At 41.3% G+C, this 20,860-nt stretch overlaps 1 protein-coding gene across 1 annotated transcript in view; it reads left to right on the top strand.

The window, feature by feature from the left end:
• myt1la (myelin transcription factor 1-like, a) overlaps window positions 1-20,860 on the top strand; it is a 155,530-nt gene that overhangs the window by 114,368 nt on the left and 20,302 nt on the right. Inside the window, exons 12-16 of the mRNA XM_041804476.1 lie at window positions 3,801-3,911; window positions 5,602-5,822; window positions 9,970-10,253; window positions 12,768-12,785; window positions 16,797-17,021. Coding sequence (XP_041660410.1) covers window positions 3,801-3,911; window positions 5,602-5,822; window positions 9,970-10,253; window positions 12,768-12,785; window positions 16,797-17,021 — 859 coding nt within the window. The remainder of the gene's footprint in view (window positions 1-3,800; window positions 3,912-5,601; window positions 5,823-9,969; window positions 10,254-12,767; window positions 12,786-16,796; window positions 17,022-20,860) is intronic.

The following is a 20,860-nucleotide window of genomic DNA, read 5'->3' as shown; positions in this document are numbered from 1 at the left end:
TGTGTGGATAAATCCTCCATAGGACTGAGGTCTGGGCTTTGACTCAGCCATTCCAGAACATTCCCCTTGTTGTCTTTAAACCATTTCTGTGTAGCTTTCTCTGGATGCTTCAGCTCACTGTCTGACCAGAAAATAAATCTCTATGTGGTAGTTCTCCAGGACCGGCTGCTGAGAAGCATCCCCACATCATGATGCTGCTGAGAAGCATCCCCACATCATGATGCTGCTGAGAAGCATCCCCACAGTATGATGCTCCTGAGAAGCATCCCCACAGCGTGATGCTACCACCAGCGTGCTCCACAGTGGGGATGGTGTGTTTGTGGTGATGTCAGTGTTTGGCGTCTTGTCTGATGGTCTCAAAGCTCCATTCTGGTCTCATCAGACCAAAGAACTTTCTTCCTCTTGACCATGGAGTCTCCCACAGTCCTTCTGGTGAACTCTAGTCCAGACTGAATCTGAGTTTTCTTCAACAGTGTCTTTCTCTTTGCCACTCTCCCATAAAGCTCTGACTGGTGAAGAACCCAGCCAACAGTTGTTGTCTGCAGAGTCTCTCCATCTCAGCTGCTGAAGCTTGGAACTCCTTCAGAGTAGTCATAGGTGTCTTGGTGTCCTCTCTCTCTAGTCTCCTTCTTGCACGCCCACTCAGTCTGTGAGGACGGTCTGATCTAGGCAGATTTACACGTGACATATTCCTTCATTTCTTCATGATGGATTTAACTGAACTCTGGGGGATGTTCAGAGCCTTGGAGATGTTTCTGTCTCCATCCTCTGACTTAGACTTTTCCATAACCTTTGTCTCTGAGTGTTCTTTTGCCATCATGGTGTAATGGTAGCCTGAAACACTGATGAACCAGTGACTGGAGCTTCCAGACTCAAGTGTTTTTATACGATAATCACTCAGCTGATCCTCATTTCACTAACTGTGAGTCTACCAGCACCAACTGTCTGGACCTCTGCTGGATTAGCTCAGTCACTTTAACGGGTGAATATTTATGCAGTCACTTATTTTACATTACAGATTTTTATTCAATTCACATTTCTTTGTAGAAATCTGTTTTATTTTGACATTAACCCTTAAAGCCTATTGTGTCACAATTGATACACACTTTTGTGAGACCTCTGTCTAATTAACATGATCAATAATTTCCCTAAAAGCCTTTTCTATATAAATTACAACAATACCCTCCAGTCGATTATCGATGGCAAGCAATGCCTGTTACATTAAATGTGATAGAAAAAAATATATGTGAAATTTTATGGAAACTTTGATTTTTGGGAGATTTTGTTAGAAGGTCAAATAAACATCTTAGTTCCAAAAATAAAAGAATAAATAAAAAATAGAATTTCCTGACTATTACTTGAGTTATCAGGCTTTAATGGGTTGAAGAGGGTTTTTTTTTGTTTGCTTTAAAAACCCAATTTCTTTTGACAATGATTGATTTATAGAAACAAGTGAACAGTTTAACATCTAAAGGTTTGTTGTTCTTTAAGCTAACGCTACAAGCAAGAAATCTGATGAGTGCCTAATGCCGGTTCTCCCACAACAAACATTCAACAGCCTTACTTCCTTTAGCTAGTGCAGTTTTTACTAAAGATGTGTAAATTAATTGGGAGTTTTACAGACCTGACACTGTTCATAAGATGTTTTTTTCTGAATAAGTGCTCAGATAAAATAAACACTGACCCAGTTAGATTTTGTCAACAGACGATATTTGAGGTGATGTGATATAAACCAAATCCCAATAAGAGCAGGGACGTAAATAAACTAGAAAATAAAACAGAAGGTGAATAAAATGTTGTACACTGATGCCTCTCTTCAACCAGAATCAGAAACATGGGCTACTGCATGTTAATTTATCGTGTCAGGATCAGTCAGAGTCAGGGATCAGAAACCGTCAGCCATATTTAGATTAACAGTGTTTGATGGAGGAGTCTGTACAGCGCTGCTGTGTTACTCCCTACAGGAACAGCATTTTTTAGAATATGTATTTATTTTGTTTGTGATACAGATTTTTAAGGACATTGGAGCATCATTCACAGGAAGAGAGTGAAATGTAGAATAATCAAGCTTCACATATTAGCATTTGGTCCTTATAACAGAGCTCTACCAGAAAAGTGAATCCCCTTTTTGGTCCTCTCTGGGTTTTCTTTCTTTGATGGAGTTCTGTAGAAGTAGAAGCTGGGCTTGTCTCCTCACCAGTACACCCAGCAGAAGAACAACTTTATTTAAAAATTAAAAAATAAACCGGCTGAAACACGTAGGTGGAGACAGTCGAAGTCAGTTAAATGCCCAGTGCTGCAGCTCCACATAGTGGTCAATGGAGGCTCCCACTGTCTTTATTTATTAATTTATTTTCCCTGCAGACCTCTGTGCCTGTCTGACTGAAACCTATCAGCTGTCCCAGCAAAGACTGCTAACAAAACTGCACCTCATGTGGTTTTAACATAAACCCCGTGTTTTCATTTCATGGCTGAAGTTCCCAAACTGAGGGAGAAAAGCTGTTAAAAGTGGCCTGGAACTGATGTCTGTATTAACTAGAAAGGCCACTTTTAACCGCTTTTCTCCTTCATTATGTGAAACTCATCCATGAAACTAAAACTGGGTTTTACTGCTAAGTAGATACACATCAGTTTTTCGCAAAAAAGGCGATATTTCTTAAATTCCGATTGAGTACAATTGCGCTTTGAATGCATTTCCATTAAAGTGAATTTTGGGCATAGGCCTTGAATTCTCCTAAAATCTAATCTGGCGTGAATCCGCTGCAGGGAAGCTTGACGCTCAAAACCTGTTGCGTGTTGGTACGGTTTGGTTACATCTATGGTGATTGTCTTGATAATTTTGAACAAAAGACGAAGGAAACAGATGATAGTTCAGGGGTGAAGTCTGTATGTATGGCAAAAGTCATGCATAAGGGTGTGAGTATGATGTTAAGAAAAGTCTCATTTGGCGGCGCGCCGGTAGTCAAGTGGTTAAGGCGCGTGCCATGTACGCAGGCAACCTGGGTTCGGATCCAGCCTGCGGCACTATCTTCTGCATATCTCTCCCCACTCTCCTCCCTGTTTCCAACTCTTTCCACTGCCCTATCTAATAAAGGCCAAAAATAAATCTGAAAAAAAAAAAAAAAAGAAAAGCCTTGTCTCTTCTTCTGCCCACGCGTACCGTGCCATAAAAGAAAAAGTGTTTCCATTACCCTTTTGCGATTTATTTCTATATCAGAACGTCTGGAAAAACCTCCTAATGAGAGTGTAAAAACGTTTTGCTGTATTTGAGAGGTTTTTCGAAATTCAGGTGTTTCCATTACCAGATTTTGTGCATTTCTAAGGGTGATGGAAACCCAGCTATGGAGGGAGGGCAGTGTTTGTTGAATAGAAACTAAAGAGTAAACAGTGGAGCTGAGCAGCACATCTCTCTGGTCTTGGAAATGTCTAGTGGGGCCGCAGTGGTGCAGAGGTGAAGGGCTTCCTTATATAGAAGTCCTGAAAACTATTGGAGACATTAGGGGTAATGTAAGAACTCAACTGAAAATCTAACAAAGAGGTAGTGATTTTTAACCAGTGAAACATTCTCCGTACTGTCCCTTTAAATCAAACTTGTTGGTAAGTGAGACTGTCCCTCACTGTCAGTCAGAAAGTCTCCACAAAGTAGGTCGTTTTTGAATTCATAATTCATCCTGAGCTTCTGTTAGCGACAGCTGAAGCTCTTTATTCAGAGCCAGATGCTCCGTGAGTCTGTGAGTACAGTATGTAACCAGGTCGTGTGCTCTGCTGTCTCCCCCTCCCTCCCTCCCTCCCTCCTCCAGTCTGTCCGGTTGTCCCATCGCTGCCGCAGAGAAGATGGCGAAGGTCCACGAGAAGAGCCATCCGAACGACACCGGCAGCAAGTCCAATCAGACGTCAGACCGTGTCCTCAGGTACCGCCCACTTAGATCACACTAAGACCAAAGTTTAGACAGCTGAAGTATTTCGTCCTCCATGTCAGTGGTTCTCAAACGGTGTGCCAGGGCTCACTAGTGTGCCTTAAGGCAGGTCTAGGTGTGCCGTGGGAACCTGTCCCGTACGTTATTACTACAACTTTATGGCGAGTACAGTAACCAGGCCTGCCCACAGATCTGGACCCCTGAAAACCCCCAGAGAAGGGGCCCTCCCCAGTTGGGATTTATTGGTAAAATCAGTGTGTGTGTGTTGGATCAGTAGCATTGATGCTAGCATTCTGGCAAACAGTTACCTTATTAAGAGCTGAAAAGCATGGCAAGCTATTGTTGGGTTGAAATTATTTATTCATGCTATTTTTAACCAAGCTAACCAATTTTTCTACCCATTTTTGCCACTTCTTTTGACGACTTAACCCAGTTTGCTGATTTTTTTATTTATCTATTTTTTTTTTTTTTTTAGCATTTTTGCCACTTTTTGGGAACGTTTGGTATATTTTACCCATTTTTGCTCCCTTTCTGCCCAATTTTCAACTGTGGTTTGGCCATTTTTTGCCATTTTTCCCATCACCTTCAACCCTTTTTACCACCTTTTATCAACTTTAACCCTTTATTTGACACTTTTCTGCCACATGGGATCTATTATGTAACCTTTTTGACACTTTCAACCCATTTTTGCCACCTTTTTTCCAATTGTTGCCCACTTTTGCCTGTTTGACAACTTTTTTGCCCAATTTTGCTTTTTGATCACTTTTTACCACCTTTTATATAAATTATATAAAATTATATATAAATTTATATATATATATATATATATCTTATTTTATGAGTATGTAAATAACTATATATAAATAATTTTATTTGATTTTATTCTAATTATTAATGCATGCACCTTACCTTATTTTTAGTTTTAGTTTTTATCTATTTAACTATTTTTTTCCTATTTTTATCTACCATGTAAGCATATTTTGCACCAAAGAACATCAGAACAAATTCCTTGTAAGTGTAAAAACCTGCTTGGCAATAAATCTGATTCTGATTTTAACATCATTTTATTCTTTAAGGCCACTTGTAACACTTTTTTGTCACTATTTTGAAATTTTCAAGAAGTTTTTGTCTCTTTTAACCCACTTTTGCCGTCTCCATGATCCTCCAGTTGGCTGGGCCCCAGAAAGCTGTTCCCTTGTCTCTCCTTATGGACCATCTTGACTGTCACATTATTTCAAAAGTCTATCTTTTATCGATTCAAAGATGGAAATTAGCCTATGGCTACCATCTGGCACATTTACGTGTCCATGTTCATTAATGTGCATTGTCCCGTGTAACAAATAAATAAATAAATAAATAAACAATCCGGTCTCTGAGCTCTGCAGCTCTGCAGCTCCTCTGAGCTCATGACTTGGTTTTGATGAGAAGAGTTTGAAGAGGGTTACTGCTCTTTCACACTGAAAGGAGTCAGTTGAGGTGGTTTCAGGACGGCTCCTGTTGGCCTCTTCTTGGCACGTACTGAGGGAGGAGACCTCAAGGTAGACCCAGAACCCACTGTAGTGATTCTCTTATCTATGTTGCCTGGACTGGGAACATCTCAGAAACCCTCAGGAGGACCTGGGTGGAGAGGTGACTTGCTAAACCCCCTCATAGGAACTCATCCTGTCTTTCTTGTTCCCTCCAGGCCGATGTGTTTCGTCAAGCAGCTGGAGATCCCTCAGTACGGCTACAAAAACAACGTTCCTACCAGCACGCCGCGGTCCAACCTGGCCAAGGAGCTGGAAAAATATTCCAAGACCAGCTACGACTACACTGGCTACGACAACCAGCACGGCGGCTACGGGAAAAGAGGCCCGTCAAGCAAGTCCCACCATGGACGGGACACCTCTCCGAAGGGCTACGATGGTACAGTCCTGACTGCCAGACCTTTATTATGATTGTCCTGTTCTTCTCTTTGGGCTCTGTGGTGGAGGGAAAACCTCAGCGCTGTATGAAGTGGCCTTTCCATAAATGTTGGTACATTCATTTCATGATAGCTGAATGAAAACAGACTTCCTGTCACTCCTCTGTCTTTAGAGGAAGTGCACTAGTGAAAGCCTCCTCTATAGGGGTCTTCTGTTCCTTTTCCTGTTCTAGACAGAACATTTTGTGCTCAGCGATAAAAGCTGAAGAACGCTCACACACATGCTCAGTACTCAGTGTATTTTCTTTGTTAGAGAGCTGAAAGCGCCGGTGTTTTCCGCCTCTCCACATGGCTAGAGTGAGAGCCTAGCAGAGTTATGGAAATGCCAAGCAGAGAGCCTGTCTCCTCTGAGCAGAGGACGGAGAGAGGGATGGAGAGAGGGAGGGAGAGGAGGTGCAGATGGAGGGATTGTGAAACGGGAGAGAGATAATGGAGGCGAGCCCTGCTTCTTTGGCTGGGAGCCATTAGTGAGACGCAGGCGAGAGGGAGGTTTTTTAGACGAGGTGTCTGCGCTCCCCTTCATCACGACTCCCTCCCTCCATCAGCTTCAGCGCTGAGTCTCGATTCACCACCACAGCAGCATGCAATCATTACCACTTTCTCCCTCTCTCTTTGTCCCTCTCTTCCCAGCCTGACTTATTCATCCTCTTTCTCTCTTTGTCTCCTTTGTTTTATATTTTTCTAGTCGAAAAGAAAACACCAAAAGCGAAATCCAACAGCGTTTTAGTCTCTGTTCTCACTCCCCTACTCGGTATGCCATTCACTGTCTCATATGATGGCCAATTTGCTGACGTCACCCACGCTTGGAGCCTAAATGCTGTTACCAGAAGGATGAGGGTTTTTTTTTCCAAGGTTGAAAATTGTAATGAACACTTGTTAGTTTACTGCAATGCATCAAAAACTCTAATTAAGCTAGTTTAACTGCAGTAAAGACTAAATCAACATATCTGATAAATGGCACTGACAGCTAACCTTGGTGTGAACTGTAACTGTCCTTAAATAAAGCTGCAGCCTTCTCTAATGTAAGGGGAGAATATTAGGGGTCACCCTGATAGAGGCTGACCAGACCTCCCTGATCCAGGGACAGACCCTGTTTTTAGAGACCTGTCCACAGCTGGTGCCATCCCTGGAAATGTCCCTGATTTACCTGTGAAATAAAAAAAACTCCCACAAAGTTAGGTAGATGCTGCAGCTCTGACGTGTGATGTTCTCTGTTTCAGCAGTAATAATAGCTAAAAAAAAATATATATATATACATATATATATATATGTATATATATAGTAATAATAATAATAATAACAGTGATGACAATAATAACAATAACAGTTATTAATAAATAATAATATCAATAATTGTGATAATAATAATAATAATAATAATAATAATAATATTATGATAGAATAATGATAGAAATAATAATAATAACAATAAAAATAGTAATAATTATTATAATAATGATAATAAATGAAGAACATAATAATAACAATAATAATTATTGTGATAATAATGATAATAAAATTAGTAATAGAAAAAAAAATAATGATTATGAAGATCTGCCACTCTTGGAAAAAAGATAATAGTAATAATAATAGTAATAATAATAATAATAATAATAATCACAATAATAATAATAATATAAATAATAATAATAATAATGATAGTGATGAAAATAATAACAAAGATCTGCCACTCTAGGAAAAAAGATAATAATAATGATGATAATAAATAATAATAGTTATCATGATAAAAATAGAGATCTGTCACTTAAGGGGAAAAAAAAGCAATGATAATAATCCTAATAATAATAATAATAATAATAATGACAACAATAGATCTTTAGATTTTCAAGAAAAAAATGGAGAAATTTATGAGATTTTTTTACATTTAAGAGTTGTAAATGTGCTTCAACTAAAATGGAAAATTTAAAGCCAAATGGCAGATAATCCAACCACTGATTTCAGTTTGGTTTCTTGTCAGTTTTATTCTTTACACTAGTGTAAACTTATGATTTTAAATAGTTGACATTTTTGATTTTCTAGCATCAAAACTTAAATTAAATTTGAAAATGTCAAGTCTTGTAAATTTCCAGGTTTTAAAGCTTTGAACTGCTTTTGATTTTCTTGTAAATGTAGTTATAATCTCAGAAAGTTGTGTTTTTGCCCCAAAGAGATTTTGACTTTTTAACACAAAATTTACAGATTTTTTTTCATTTTTCATCTTTAAGTTTGGCCTGTTTTATTATGTTTAAATCATGGTTTGAAATATATGTTCCACTCTGTGAGGTTCTATAAACACCTCGTAGTTCACACTGCTGCGACTGACGGTGACAATGCATTGTTTCCATGGCAACCACTCTCATGGTCACTTAGGCTACTTTAAAGAGATTTAGTCCTGAAATTAATACGAAATATCAATGTGCATCTGTTTTTCACAACCTCATAGCAGACAGGGTCTCGTGTCCCCCCGGACTTCTTTGGCCCCCCCAGTAGTCTAATGTTGCTTCAAAAGTCAACGCATGTTTTGCTAAAGCTAAATACTTCTGTCCCCAGCCTCAGCCCCAGCCCCAGCCCCAGCCCCAGCCCCAGCCCCAGCCCCAGCCTCAGCCCAGCCCCAGCTTCAGCCCAGCCCAGCCCAGCCCAGCCCCAGCCTCAGCTTCAGCCCAGCCCCCAGCCCCAGCCCCCCAGCCCCAGCCCCAGCCCAGCCCAGCCCAGCCCAGCCCCAGCCTCAGCTTCAGCCCAGCCCCAGCCCCAGCCCCCCAGCCCCAGCCTCAGCCTCAGCCCAGCCCCAGCCCCAGCCCCAGCCCCAGCCTCAGCCCCAGCCCCCCCGCCCCAGCCTCAGCCCAGCCCCAGCCCCAGCCCCAGCCTCATCCTCAGCCCAGCCCCAGCCCCAGCCCCAGCTTCAGCCCAGCCCAGCCCCAGCCTCAGCCCAGCCCAGCCCAGCCCAGCCCCAGCCTCAGCTTCAGCCCAGCCCAGCCCAGCCCCAGCCCCAGCCCCAGCCTCAGCCTCAGCCTCAGCCCAGCCCAGCCCCAGCCCCAGCCTCAGCCTTAGCCCAGCCCCAGGCTAACTTGTGCGGTTCCAGCAGCTCAACTGTTTTCAACCTAGAGCGCTACGACGAAAACAGCTAACGCTGAGAGCGTTTTTTCTGCTCATGGTGCTGAGAATACCGGACTGGATTGGCTTTGTGTTGAAAATGAGTGCTGAAAGGGCCTCAACTAGCTAAGACGTGGGGACATGCTACCTGAAAATAGAAGTTACTCTCTGGCTAACATTTCCATTGGGTCTGAAATGCTATAAGCTATTTGCAAAGCTTCCTGTGTGCAGGGTTAACCAGGAAGGCCACATAAAACAGCTTTTCTCCACATTTATTTATATTTAATGTGTCCAGTAAATTCTTTTTATGGAGTCCTGAACTATGATGAAGAACTCAGCAGCGCTACGTAGCATCTTCTGTTCCTGTTCTGATGGAGCGCCCCCTGGTGGCAGATGTGTAAGCAGCAGTTTCATTGAAGTTCATGAGCGTGGCTCAGCTCTTGAGTACCTTCTAGTTGGCGTCTTAGCGTCCTCTTAGCAGCAGTCTGATGACGTCTTCATCTGCATGGTGTGTTCAAGAGCGTAGGACAGCTCAGTGTTCCAGTTTAAACCAGTTCTTTATTTCTCACATGCACACAGTCCAAAATTACTTTTAAAACAGAAAGAAGAGGAAGCCTAGATTATCCATCAGTCCTAAGATTTAGTGAGAATAGCCTCCATGGTGATGACGTCATAGATTAGCCATTGCATTCTTGATTATGTGTCTGTTCCAGTTTTAACTCTGACTCTCTGAGGAGTGGTGACAGACTGGATTTGAGGTTTTTGCAGACAGTTTTTGTTCCTAGGATGAGTGAGTTGATGGTTTGGTCTTAAAACAGAAAGTCTGCAGTCTTTGTTTATCCTCATCTGTCTGTCTGTCCGTCTTTTCTGCATATTTTAAAAGCAACAGAACTTGTGTCTGTAATTTCTGATCCTCAGTAACAATCCATCTGCTGCTGGGTTTGGCTGAACGCCAGCATCAATCTAATAAATCAAACACGCGTGTGTGCTTCCCCACAGCCAAACGCTACTGTAAGACATCGAGCCCGGCGAGCAGTACGACCAGCAGCTACGCTCCCAGCAGCAGCAGCAGCCTGAGCTGTGGAGGAGGAGGCGGAGGGGGAGGAGGCGGAGGAGGCGGAGGGGGGAGCAGCGCCAGCAGCACCTGCAGTAAGAGCAGCTTCGACTACACCCACGACATGGAGGCGGCGCACATGGCCGCCACGGCCATCCTCAACCTGTCGACGAGGTGCAGGGAGCTCCCGCACGCTCTAGGAGGGAAACCCCAGGACCTGCTGACACAGGTAGTCTGAGGAGGAGCGTACAAACACGGCACACCTGCCTTCATTCATCACTCTCACTCTCACATGATGGTAGGAGGGGAAAGGGAGGCGTTCTGAGGGGAGATTTACAGGATGTGCTGTTTCTAACATCATCAGGTATCAGGAAACCAGGATTAATCAGAGTTTGGATCCCACACAGGGATGCATGAGATTTGATTTTATGCTCTTGTTTCCAAGGTCATTTAGCTAATAATGATATGTACACCTGAATAAATGTAGTCCAGACCTAAAACGTCAGTCCTTAAAACTTACAAGATAAAGAAAAGGATGAAAAAGGACAAACCCGTCAGTTAACGAGGTCTGTTAGTCCAGCCAAACTCCTCTGATGTTTACTTTGATATAGTGATGTTTAGTCTATATTTACAGTCAATAATGGTTCAGTATTAATGATCAATAAGTTCACTGTCAGTATAGACCAATATTTGTTATGGATGTAGGCAGAAAATAGGTGATATATGGTCAATAAAAGCCTTTAACCACTGGTTATACTGGTACAAAACAGAGAGTATTTATGGTAAATAAATGACTATATTTACTGTTGATATTGGTATTAAACAGAGAGTATTTATGGTAAATAAATGACTATATTTACTGTTGATATTGGTACAAAACAGAGAGTATTTATGGTAAATAAATGTCTATATGTACTGTTGATATTGGTACAAAACAGAGAGTATTTATGGTAAATAAATGACTATATTTACTGTTGATACTGGTACAAAGTAGAGGATATTTATGGTAAATAAATGCCGATATTTGATGTTGATATTGGTACAAAATAGAGGATATTTATGGTAAATAAATGCTGGTATTTACTGTTGATATTGGTACAAAATAGAGGATATTTATGGTAAATAAATGCCGATATTTGATGTTGATATTGGTACAAAATAGAGGATATTTATGGTAAATAAATGCCGATATTTGATGTTGATATTGGTACAAAATAGAGGATATTTATGGTAAATAAATGTTGGTATTTACTGTTGATATTGGTACAAAATAGAGGATATTTATGGTCAGTAAATGCCCAAATTCACTGTTGATATAGGTTAATATTAGCAGCAGATATAGGCTGATGTTTAAGATTCCTGTCAGTCAATATCTACAGTCAATAATGGCTGATATTTATAGCCGATATAAGCCAATATTAACGGTCTAATTTGGCCAATATTTATTGTCTTTAAAGGCCAATGTTCACTGTCAGTATAGACTGATATTTGTTGTGGAGATAGGTTAAAAAAAAGATTAAGATGTTTATGGTCAATAAAGGCCCATATTTACTGTTAATAGTGGTACAAAATAGAGAATGTTAATTGTCAATAAAGGCCCATATTTACTGTTAATAGTGGTACAAAATAGAGAATGTTAATTGTCAATAAAGGCCCATATTTACTGTTAATAGTGGTACAAAATAGAGAATGTTAATTGTCAATAAAGGCCCATATTTACTGTTAATAGTGGTACAAAATAGAGAATGTTAATTGTCAATAAAGGCCCATATTTACTGTTAATAGTGGTACAAAATAGAGAATGTTAATTGTCAATAAAGGCCCATATTTACTGTTAATAGTGGTACAAAATAGAGAATGTTAATTGTCAATAAAGGCCCATATTCTCTGTTGATATGGGCTGATGTTAGCAGCAGGTAAGGACTGATATTTAAGGTCGCTGTAGACCAGTGTTTACAGTCACTATACAGTAGGTTGATACAGTGCAGTGAAAAAGTATTATCCTCCTTTCTGATTCCAGATTTTTTTTGCATATTTATCACACTTAAATATTTAAGATCATCAAAAAAATTGTAATATCTCACAAAGACAACCCAAGTAAACAGAAAAAGCAGTTTTTAAATGATGATTATATTTATTAAGGGAATATAAATTGCTTGATTTCAGTTATTGCTGCCAAGGGTGGAACAACCAGTTAGGTTCAGTATTTACTTTTTCACACAGGGGCAGAGAGGTTTGGATTTTTATTCCTTAATAAATAAAATCATCATTTAGAAACTGCTTTTTCTATTTACTTGGGTTGTCTTTGTGAAATATTAAAATTGGTTTAATGATCAGAAACTTTCAGAAAGGGGGAAATACTTTTTCACACTGTAAAAAGCAGATATGAGAACATTAAAATCAGATATTTAAGCATCTTCTGTGAGTGATTATAGAATTGTACCCATCACAGTAATCACTGAGATCTGGGAACAATCTGGAAAAACCACAAAAAAGAAGCAGAGAGTCCAGGAACCAGGAGAATGATGATCAGGAAGGTGGTTAACCTAACTGGAAGAGAGAGCTGTTCAAATATTCCCCACTCTGTCTGAAGCTTTTATCAAACTACACCAAACTTTGGTTTTTGTCCAGCTGATATTTACTCTGACTCTTTAGGAGGGTTCAGGAGCGATGACTTGCTGTTTCACCTCTAAACTGAATGTCTAAGATCATGTGAATAAACTACTTTTTTCCATGTTTCCAGATCTCAGCAGTCAACTTGGTGAGTACAATGCTGTTACTAAAATAATCCAAAATATGCACCACTTTTAAAAAGAGCAGTCGTTTCAGGGAGATTCTGTGCCTGTGTCTCTTCTAAATCCTGGAGCAGTTTAACTACAACATAGACCACATAAACACCTCCTTATAACCCAGATATTAACATCATTATCATGGATTTCATTCAGATCAAACATTCATACAACTCCTAGACAGCTATGGATATTTGAGGTTGACATTGATGTGTAGATCCTTTTTATTTTTTACTCTTATTTGGAACAAAATCTGGAGGATTTCAGCACAAAACAGGTAACATGAGAGTTTACTGGTAGGTAGAGCGCACATGTTTACACTGTATGGAGCAGGGAACTTTTAGAGTCTAGAAGATAACCCATAATAACTATTGTACTGTATATAAGCTTATAAACAAACCCCAGTTCCAAAAACATTGGGACATTTTGCAAACAGAATGTATTGATTTGTAAACCCTTTTCAACCTAAATGCAACAAAATACAACAACAAAGACAAGATATTTAAAGTTCAAAATTGATAAACTTGATTTTATTTTTTTCACATACACACATTCTGAATCGGGTACTTGCAGCATGCTCCAAAAAAGTTCTGACAGAGACAAGAAAAGACTTTGAAAATTGTTGAATTCCACAGGTAAACAAGTTAATTGGTAACAAGGGATGGTACCATGATTGGGTATAAAAGAAGATCTCCTAGATGGCTCAGCTGTTCATACTTGACAATAGCGTGAGGTTTATTAGTGTCCATGGCATGGGTCACTAGCACACCTGTGAGGGTCTGGGGATGTTTCAGTGTCCATGGCATGGGTCACTAGCACATCTGTGATGGTGTGGGGGTGTTTTAGTGTCTATGATGTGGGTCACTAGCACATCTGTGATGTGTGGGGGTGTTTTAGTGTCTATGATGTGGGTCACTAGCACATCTGTGATGTGTGGGGGTGTTTTAGTGTCTATGATGTGGGTCACTAGCACATCTGTGATGTGTGGGGGTGTTTTAGTGTCTATGATGTGGGTCACTAGCACATCTGTGATGGTGTGGGGTGTTTTAGTGTCTGTGGCATGGGTCACTAGCACATCTGTGATGTGTGGGGGTCTTTTAGTGTCAATGGCATGGGTCACTAGCACATCTGTGATGGTGTGGGGATGTTTTAGTGTCTATGGCATGGGTCACTAGCACATCTGTGATGGTGTGGGGGTGTTTTAGTGTCTATGGCATGGGTCACTAGCACATCTGTGAGGGTGTGGGGGTGTTTTAGTGTCTATGATGTGGGTCACTAACACATCTGTGATGGTGTGGGGGTGTTTTAGTGTCTATGGCATGGGTCACAAGCACATTTGTGAGGGTGTGGGGGTGTTTTAGTGTCTATGATGTGGGTCACTAGCACATCTGTGATAGTGTGGAGGTGTTTTAGTGTCTATGGCATGGGTCATTAGCACATCTTTGATGGTGTGGGGGTGTTTGTAGTGTCCATGGCATGGGTCACTAGCACATCTGTGATGGTTTGGGGGTGTTTTAGTGTCTGTGGCATGGGTCACTAGCACATCTGTGATTGTTTGGGGGTGTTTTAGTGTCTGTGGCATGGGTCACTAGCACATCTGTGATGTGTGGGGGTGTTTTAGTGTCAATGGCATGGGTCACTAGCACATCTGTGATGGTGTGGGGTGTTTTAGTGTCTATGGCATGGGTCACTAGCACATATGTGCTGTGTGGGGGTGTTTTAGTGTCTATGGCATGGGTCACTAGCACATCTGTGATGGTGTGGGGGTGTTTTAGTGTCTATGGCATGGGTCACTAGCACATTTGTGAGGGTGTGGGGGTCTTTTAGTGTCAATGGCATGGGTCACTAGCACATCTGTGATGGTGTGGGGATGTTTTAGTGTCTATGGCATGGGTCACTAGCACATCTGTGATGGTGTGGGGGTGTTTTAGTGTCTATGGCATGGGTCACTAGCACATCTGTGATGTGTGGGGGTGTTTTAGTGTCTATGATGTGGGTCACTAGCACATCTGTGATGGTGTGGGGTGTTTTAGTGTCTATGGCATGGGTCACTAGCACATCTGTGATGTGTGGGGGTGTTTTAGAGTCTATGATGTGGGCCACTAACACATCTGTGATAGTGTGGAGGTGTTTTAGTGTCTATGGCATGGGTCACTAGCACATCTGTGATGGTGTGGGGGTGTTTTAGTGTCTATGGCATGGGTCACTAGCACATTTGTGAGGGTGTGGGGGTGTTTTAGTGTCTATGATGTGGGTCACTAGCACATCTGTGATAGTGTGGAGGTGTTTTAGTGTCTATGGCATGGGTCATTAGCACATCTTTGATGGTGTGGGGGTGTTTGTAGTGTCCATGGCATGGGTCACTAGCACATCTGTGATGGTTTGGGGGTGTTTTAGTGTCTGTGGCATGGGTCACTAGCACATCTGTGATTGTTTGGGGGTGTTTTAGTGTCTGTGGCATGGGTCACTAGCACATCTGTGATGTGTGGGGGTGTTTTAGTGTCAATGGCATGGGTCACTAGCACATCTGTGATGGTGTGGGGTGTTTTAGTGTCTATGGCATGGGTCACTAGCACATATGTGCTGTGTGGGGGTGTTTTAGAGTCTATGATGTGGGCCACTAACACATCTGTGATAGTGTGGAGGTGTTTAAGTGTCTATGGCATGGGTCACTAGCACATCTGTGAGGGTGTGGGGGTGTTTTATTGTCTATGATGTGGGTCACTAACACATCTGTGATGGTGTGGGGGTGTTTTAGTGTCTATGGCATGGGTCACTAGCACATTTGTGAGGGTGTGGGGGTGTTACAGTGTCTATGATGTGGGTCACTAGCACATCTGTGATAGTGTGGAGGTGTTTTAGTGTCTATGGCATGGGTCACTAGCACATCTGTGATGGTGTGGGGGTGTTTGTAGTGTCCATGGCATGGGTCACTAGCACATCTGTGATGGTTTGGGGGTGTTTTAGTGTCTGTGGCATGGGTCACTAGCACATCTGTGATTGTTTGGGGGTGTTTTAGTGTCTGTGGCATGGGTCACTAGCACATCTGTGATGGTTTGGGGGTGTTTTAGTGTCTGTGGCATGGGTCACTAGCACATCTGTGATTGTTTGGGGGTGTTTTAGTGTCTGTGGCATGGGTCACTAGCACATCTGTGATTGAAGCATTAATATTCAGAGGTACATACAGTTTTTGGAGGAACATTTGCTTCCATCCAGACGGTGTCCTTTTCCATGCACGTCCCTGCTTACTCCAGTGAGACAATGACACATTCTGACAGAGTTACAACAGCATGGCTTCACAGTGAAAGACAGCGAGGCCTAGACTTGACTGTTGAGCAACTCAAGATGAACATCAACAAGGGTGGAAAGAAATCCACTTTGAATTTTCAACAGTTCATGTCTCCAGTCCTCAAGCACTTACAGTGTTGTTAGAAGAAAAGTTAAGGGGGCACAGTGGAAAACCTGTGCCTGTCCCCACTTTTTAGGAACATTTTGCATGCATCAAATTCAGAATTTGAGTATTTTTCCAAAAAATGATGTAGTTAATCAGTTTGAATAATTAATATCTTGTCTTAGTGCTGTATTTAACTGAGTATTGTTTCTGAATTCACATTTTACAAAACGTCCCAGCTTTTTTGAATTTTGGTTTGTACTCTGGATAAATGACCTTTCCCGTATGATTATAGGATGGCTACAGACAACAAACTTTGTTAGGAACTTAACTTTTCAAGACTGGAGTTTTATGCAACAGGTGTTTGGAGTGAGGCTCAGAGGATTATGGGAACTGTAGGATATGGTGACTCTGGAGCTTGACATGTGCAGTGGAGATAACGTCAGGATGTCATCATTTTAGCTTCCTATCTTTATAAAACATTAATGCTGCATAGACAAGCCCTTTGATTCTAAGGGCTGTGGTCATGTGGCTCTCTTTAATGTGAATTTCCTGGATGTAACCTCGGGTTTATCACCGTCTCCTCCATCAGAGTCCGGTTGGCGACATGGATGACAGCGGTGCCGTGGACGTTGCTGGTCAGCCCGGCGGTCCGGAGGGCAGCGGGACAGTATTGACCCCCCTGCAGCCAATGTCGCCCCAGCGTCAGGCTCTGCTCAGCAGCCGCTGCTACCAGCTGAGCGACACGGACTGCTGGGATCTGTCCGCCGATTACACCAAGATCAAACGCCTGGGAGACGAGCATGACCACAAGGAGGTAACTGGAAGGTCTACATTACTCTATGTCAGGGTTTTTTAAAGTGTGTGAGAGTGAGCCTCCCCTAAGAAAATTATCCATTCAGTGGACCCCCACCCACATAAAGATTCAGCTTTAAAAACAGTGAAAAGGGCAAAAATTAGCAAAAAGAAGTGGCAAAAATGGGCTAATAGTAGAAAACAGTGGTGTTTAATGACAAAAGGATGCTTAAATGGGTGAAAAATGGCAAAAAAAGTGAAAAAGAGCAAAAATTGGAAAAAAGTGGCAAAAAAGAAGTGGCAACAATGGGGAAAAGTTGGAAAAAAATGGTATTTAACGACAAAAGGATGCTTAAATGGATGAAAAGTGTCAACAAAAGGCATAAAGGGGCAAAAAAGTTTCCCTTTTTTAAGGTTTTCTGGGAGAATAATATTTAAAATAAAGACATTGAAGAGCCACTAAAATCACACGTTGAGTATCACTGCCTTAAAGTAACTATCAGTCTATTCATTTTGCTCCATGCAGCAGAAGTTAGCAAAGAAAATCACTTTTTTTTCCTGGTTTATGGATCCGCGCCTCCCCTGAAACTTTGTGGCGCCCCCCAGGGGAGGCCCGCCTCACACTTTGAAAACCACTGCTCTATATGGACTAGTTTTGGTCAGCTAGACCACTGCTTTAAAGGTGAAAAATGACTTAAACTAATGAGCATTAAGCTCTAAAGCAGGGCTGTCCAATTTGGGGCCCGCGGGCCAACTTTGGCCCACGAGCTATTAGTTTTGGCCCGCTGCCCATGTTTAAATTTTTTTTTAATTATTATTTTCCCACTGCCAGCAGTCTAAATATTTCTTTCAATATTTACTGTTGAACTTCCTCTCCTGACCACAAATTAACATTGTGTTACATCGGGGGTAGAGTGGTGCTGTTGAGCTCCCATCAGCTCAGATCTGGAAGCCCATGACCAGAGAGTGAGTCAGTGAGAAGAGGCTGGGGTCATGGCAGAGTTGGAGCATGTGAGGCAGTGGCACACTGATAAGAGAAAGTTTAAAAATAGTTGGGAACATGAGTACTTTTTTACTGAAATTGATTTCAAGGCGGTATGCCCAATTAGTATTTGTGCCATATGGATGTTAAGTAATTTCATGCTGTGAAACACCATTAAGAATAGTGTCATTTATTTTCAAAATTACTTTGTATGAGTTATTATTTTGCACAATTATGCTATAGGCACATTTAATTTCTTGCACTGCAACATGAATGTTAGTTTTGGCCCACAACCCTCCACCCCGATTCATTTTTGGCCCTTCACTGAAAAGAATTTGGGCACCCCTGCTCTAAAGGTTAACACGGATTTACATCAGAAATGTTGGTCTGAAGCTCTCAGCAGTCACAGAGGGATGGGTTTACTCTGACGCATACTGATGCATGTTGGGGGTAAAGTTCAGCCATGGAGGAGGAGAGTGAAATCCTTTTACTCTTAATTCCACCCTAAACATCTCATTTAGAAATTAATGCTACTTTTGCATTAATTAGTAACAGAAAAAGCCAAAACTGTAATAATGTCTAAATGTTGTCATGCTCTTCCTGCTCTCTTTGAGAAGTTTTACCACCTAATTTAATATTTCAACAGCGTGTCCCTAAAGTATGGGTAATTGGAGGCATGAAATGAGGAGATTTAAAGAAGCCTGAGTTTATATTTAAGGCTTTTTGCATAGATTAAGCTGTGATTACTGCTGATAAGCTGTTTAAAGGGATGATGTCCGCTAAAGCACGGCTGAAAAGCAGCACGGTGAAGTTGTGAACTTGTTTTGCGAGGGCGTACTACTGCTCGCTAGCGCGCATAATTTTTGCATCTTTTTACATACATAAAAGTCAGATTTGTGAGTGCAGTACGATGCGGAGTGTGTGTTTGTTTACCTTCAATGACTGAAGGCATCAGGAAATGTACAGAACCACGCAGCCTGCCAAACCAGTGAATCATGCTGTGTTAATATTCGTCAGTCTGGAGCTAAAGAGAGAATACGTGCAAACAGGAGAAGAGTAGGGAAAGGGCAGAGGCGCTTACATGTGCAATATTCTTAGATAATTTAGATTTACAGAAAGGTTTAAAGTCACTCTCCCATGGCTGTGAGATCGGGCCTGCTCATTCTGCAGTAATCATAGACTATAATGGAGGATTTTAACCCAATTTGAACCTTTTATGCCGAGATCCTGAAATATTTCTTCCTTAAAATTGATTACATAGTCCTATTGTCAGTTTTTTCTCGACTCTGTCTGGCCTTAAAGGTCAGCGTAGTTTTTGTAGATTTAACTACAGATTTAACACCATATTTCCATGTTTTTTAACATATAAAAGGCATCAAACTTTTGATTCTGTCCACAGAGATGCATCTTCAGCCAACAATGTGGCATTAAGCAGCATCAGTAGTCAGTGCTTATATCCTCCATTCAAATTAAAGGGGACATATTAACCTTAGAGCTCCACTGGCATGGATCTGTGTAAATTGCTTGGTAACTTTTGAACCACAAGTCAGAGGCACTAACTTGTTTTTTTCCTGTGAAAGCTCTGTGTTGTGCCTTTCTAAATACTTTCTTCATGCATTTGTAGCTCTAACAGAACATTTTCTAGTGAGCCCAGAACTTGACTGAGTTCCCGGGGTCTCTGAAGACAGGGTTGCGTATACAACAATAAGTGACACAGTTTAGAAAAACATTAATAACTGTTGAACCATACGTTGTAGACACTATTTTTCCCTCTGAAAGCTGATCATTTTGCCGTTCGTTTGCTACCATCGATGTCTCTGTAGCCCTTAAGGAAGCCATTCTAGCGAGCCCGGAACATCAGTGACTTTCGGGACCTTTAAATATTAAACCCACGGCGTTAGATCCGATAATAAGCATCTTTTTGTCCATTTTTAATCCATTTTCAATATTTTACTTTGGCTTTCTTTGGATTGCACCATATTTGTTGAAGGCAACTTAGATGCAAAGCATTGTGGGAGTTGTGGTCAACCAGTTGCTTCTCTACTGCTTAAAGGAACGGCAAAAATTAATCTAACTGCAAAAAAGTACATGGACTTTCTCTTGTATTTATTCAGATATTTTGAAAACTGTTAGTCACAGAATGTTTATTTTTTCACTGTTTTGTCCCCAAGAGATGGAGAACAAGTATATGCAAAGAAAATGCTTTGTCATTATTGCTTACTGTGTTATCAATGAAAATCTTTGAGTTTCAAATTCCAATTTGTTTTTTTATTTTGTCTTTAGAGTCTTATAACTTTTGCATCATTCAAGTGACGTTACTGTAGTAGATATATTCCTAAAGCCCAGGTTGTCCTGCTAAAAAAAAGATGTATAGAGCTTGATTGTGCACCACAGGGTTGATATTTTACAAGCTTTTTAAGACAAAAGTCCAGGCGAGACATGATGGTGATAAAAATAGCTGTGAGCTCTAAAGGTTAAGCAAAAATCACTTTTCAGGCTTTTCTAACAAAAACATGCCCCTGGCCTGTCCACAGTCCCCTCAAGTACCAGAAAAATCCATTCCCCTTCTCCACCTTTCAGAAAATGTGTGCTGAAATGAGCCGTTCTCAGAGTTTCCCCTCATGATGTCAAGTGAGGAGTTGGCCCCGCCCCCAGGTTCCCGCTTGGAAGGAAGTTCCGCCCTCCTCTCCTGATCCTCCACTCAGGTGGATCAGGAGAGCCAGAACCATTAAGCCACATCCATTTACAGAGGGGGCGGAGTCAGACACAGAAACAGCTGGTTCTGAGCAGGGCTGAAACAGAGGAGTTTATAGACATGCAGAAATCAATACTGGAGTGTTTTTACAGCAACAAACTTCACAGACATGTTTTGTGGACCT

The sequence above is a fragment of the Cheilinus undulatus genome, linkage group 14, assembly GCF_018320785.1.
Source record: "Cheilinus undulatus linkage group 14, ASM1832078v1, whole genome shotgun sequence".
Lineage (NCBI taxonomy): Eukaryota > Metazoa > Chordata > Actinopteri > Labriformes > Labridae > Cheilinus > Cheilinus undulatus.
The sequence above is the reverse complement of the archived record's forward strand: the minus strand, read 5'-3'. Positions and strand labels throughout refer to the sequence as shown.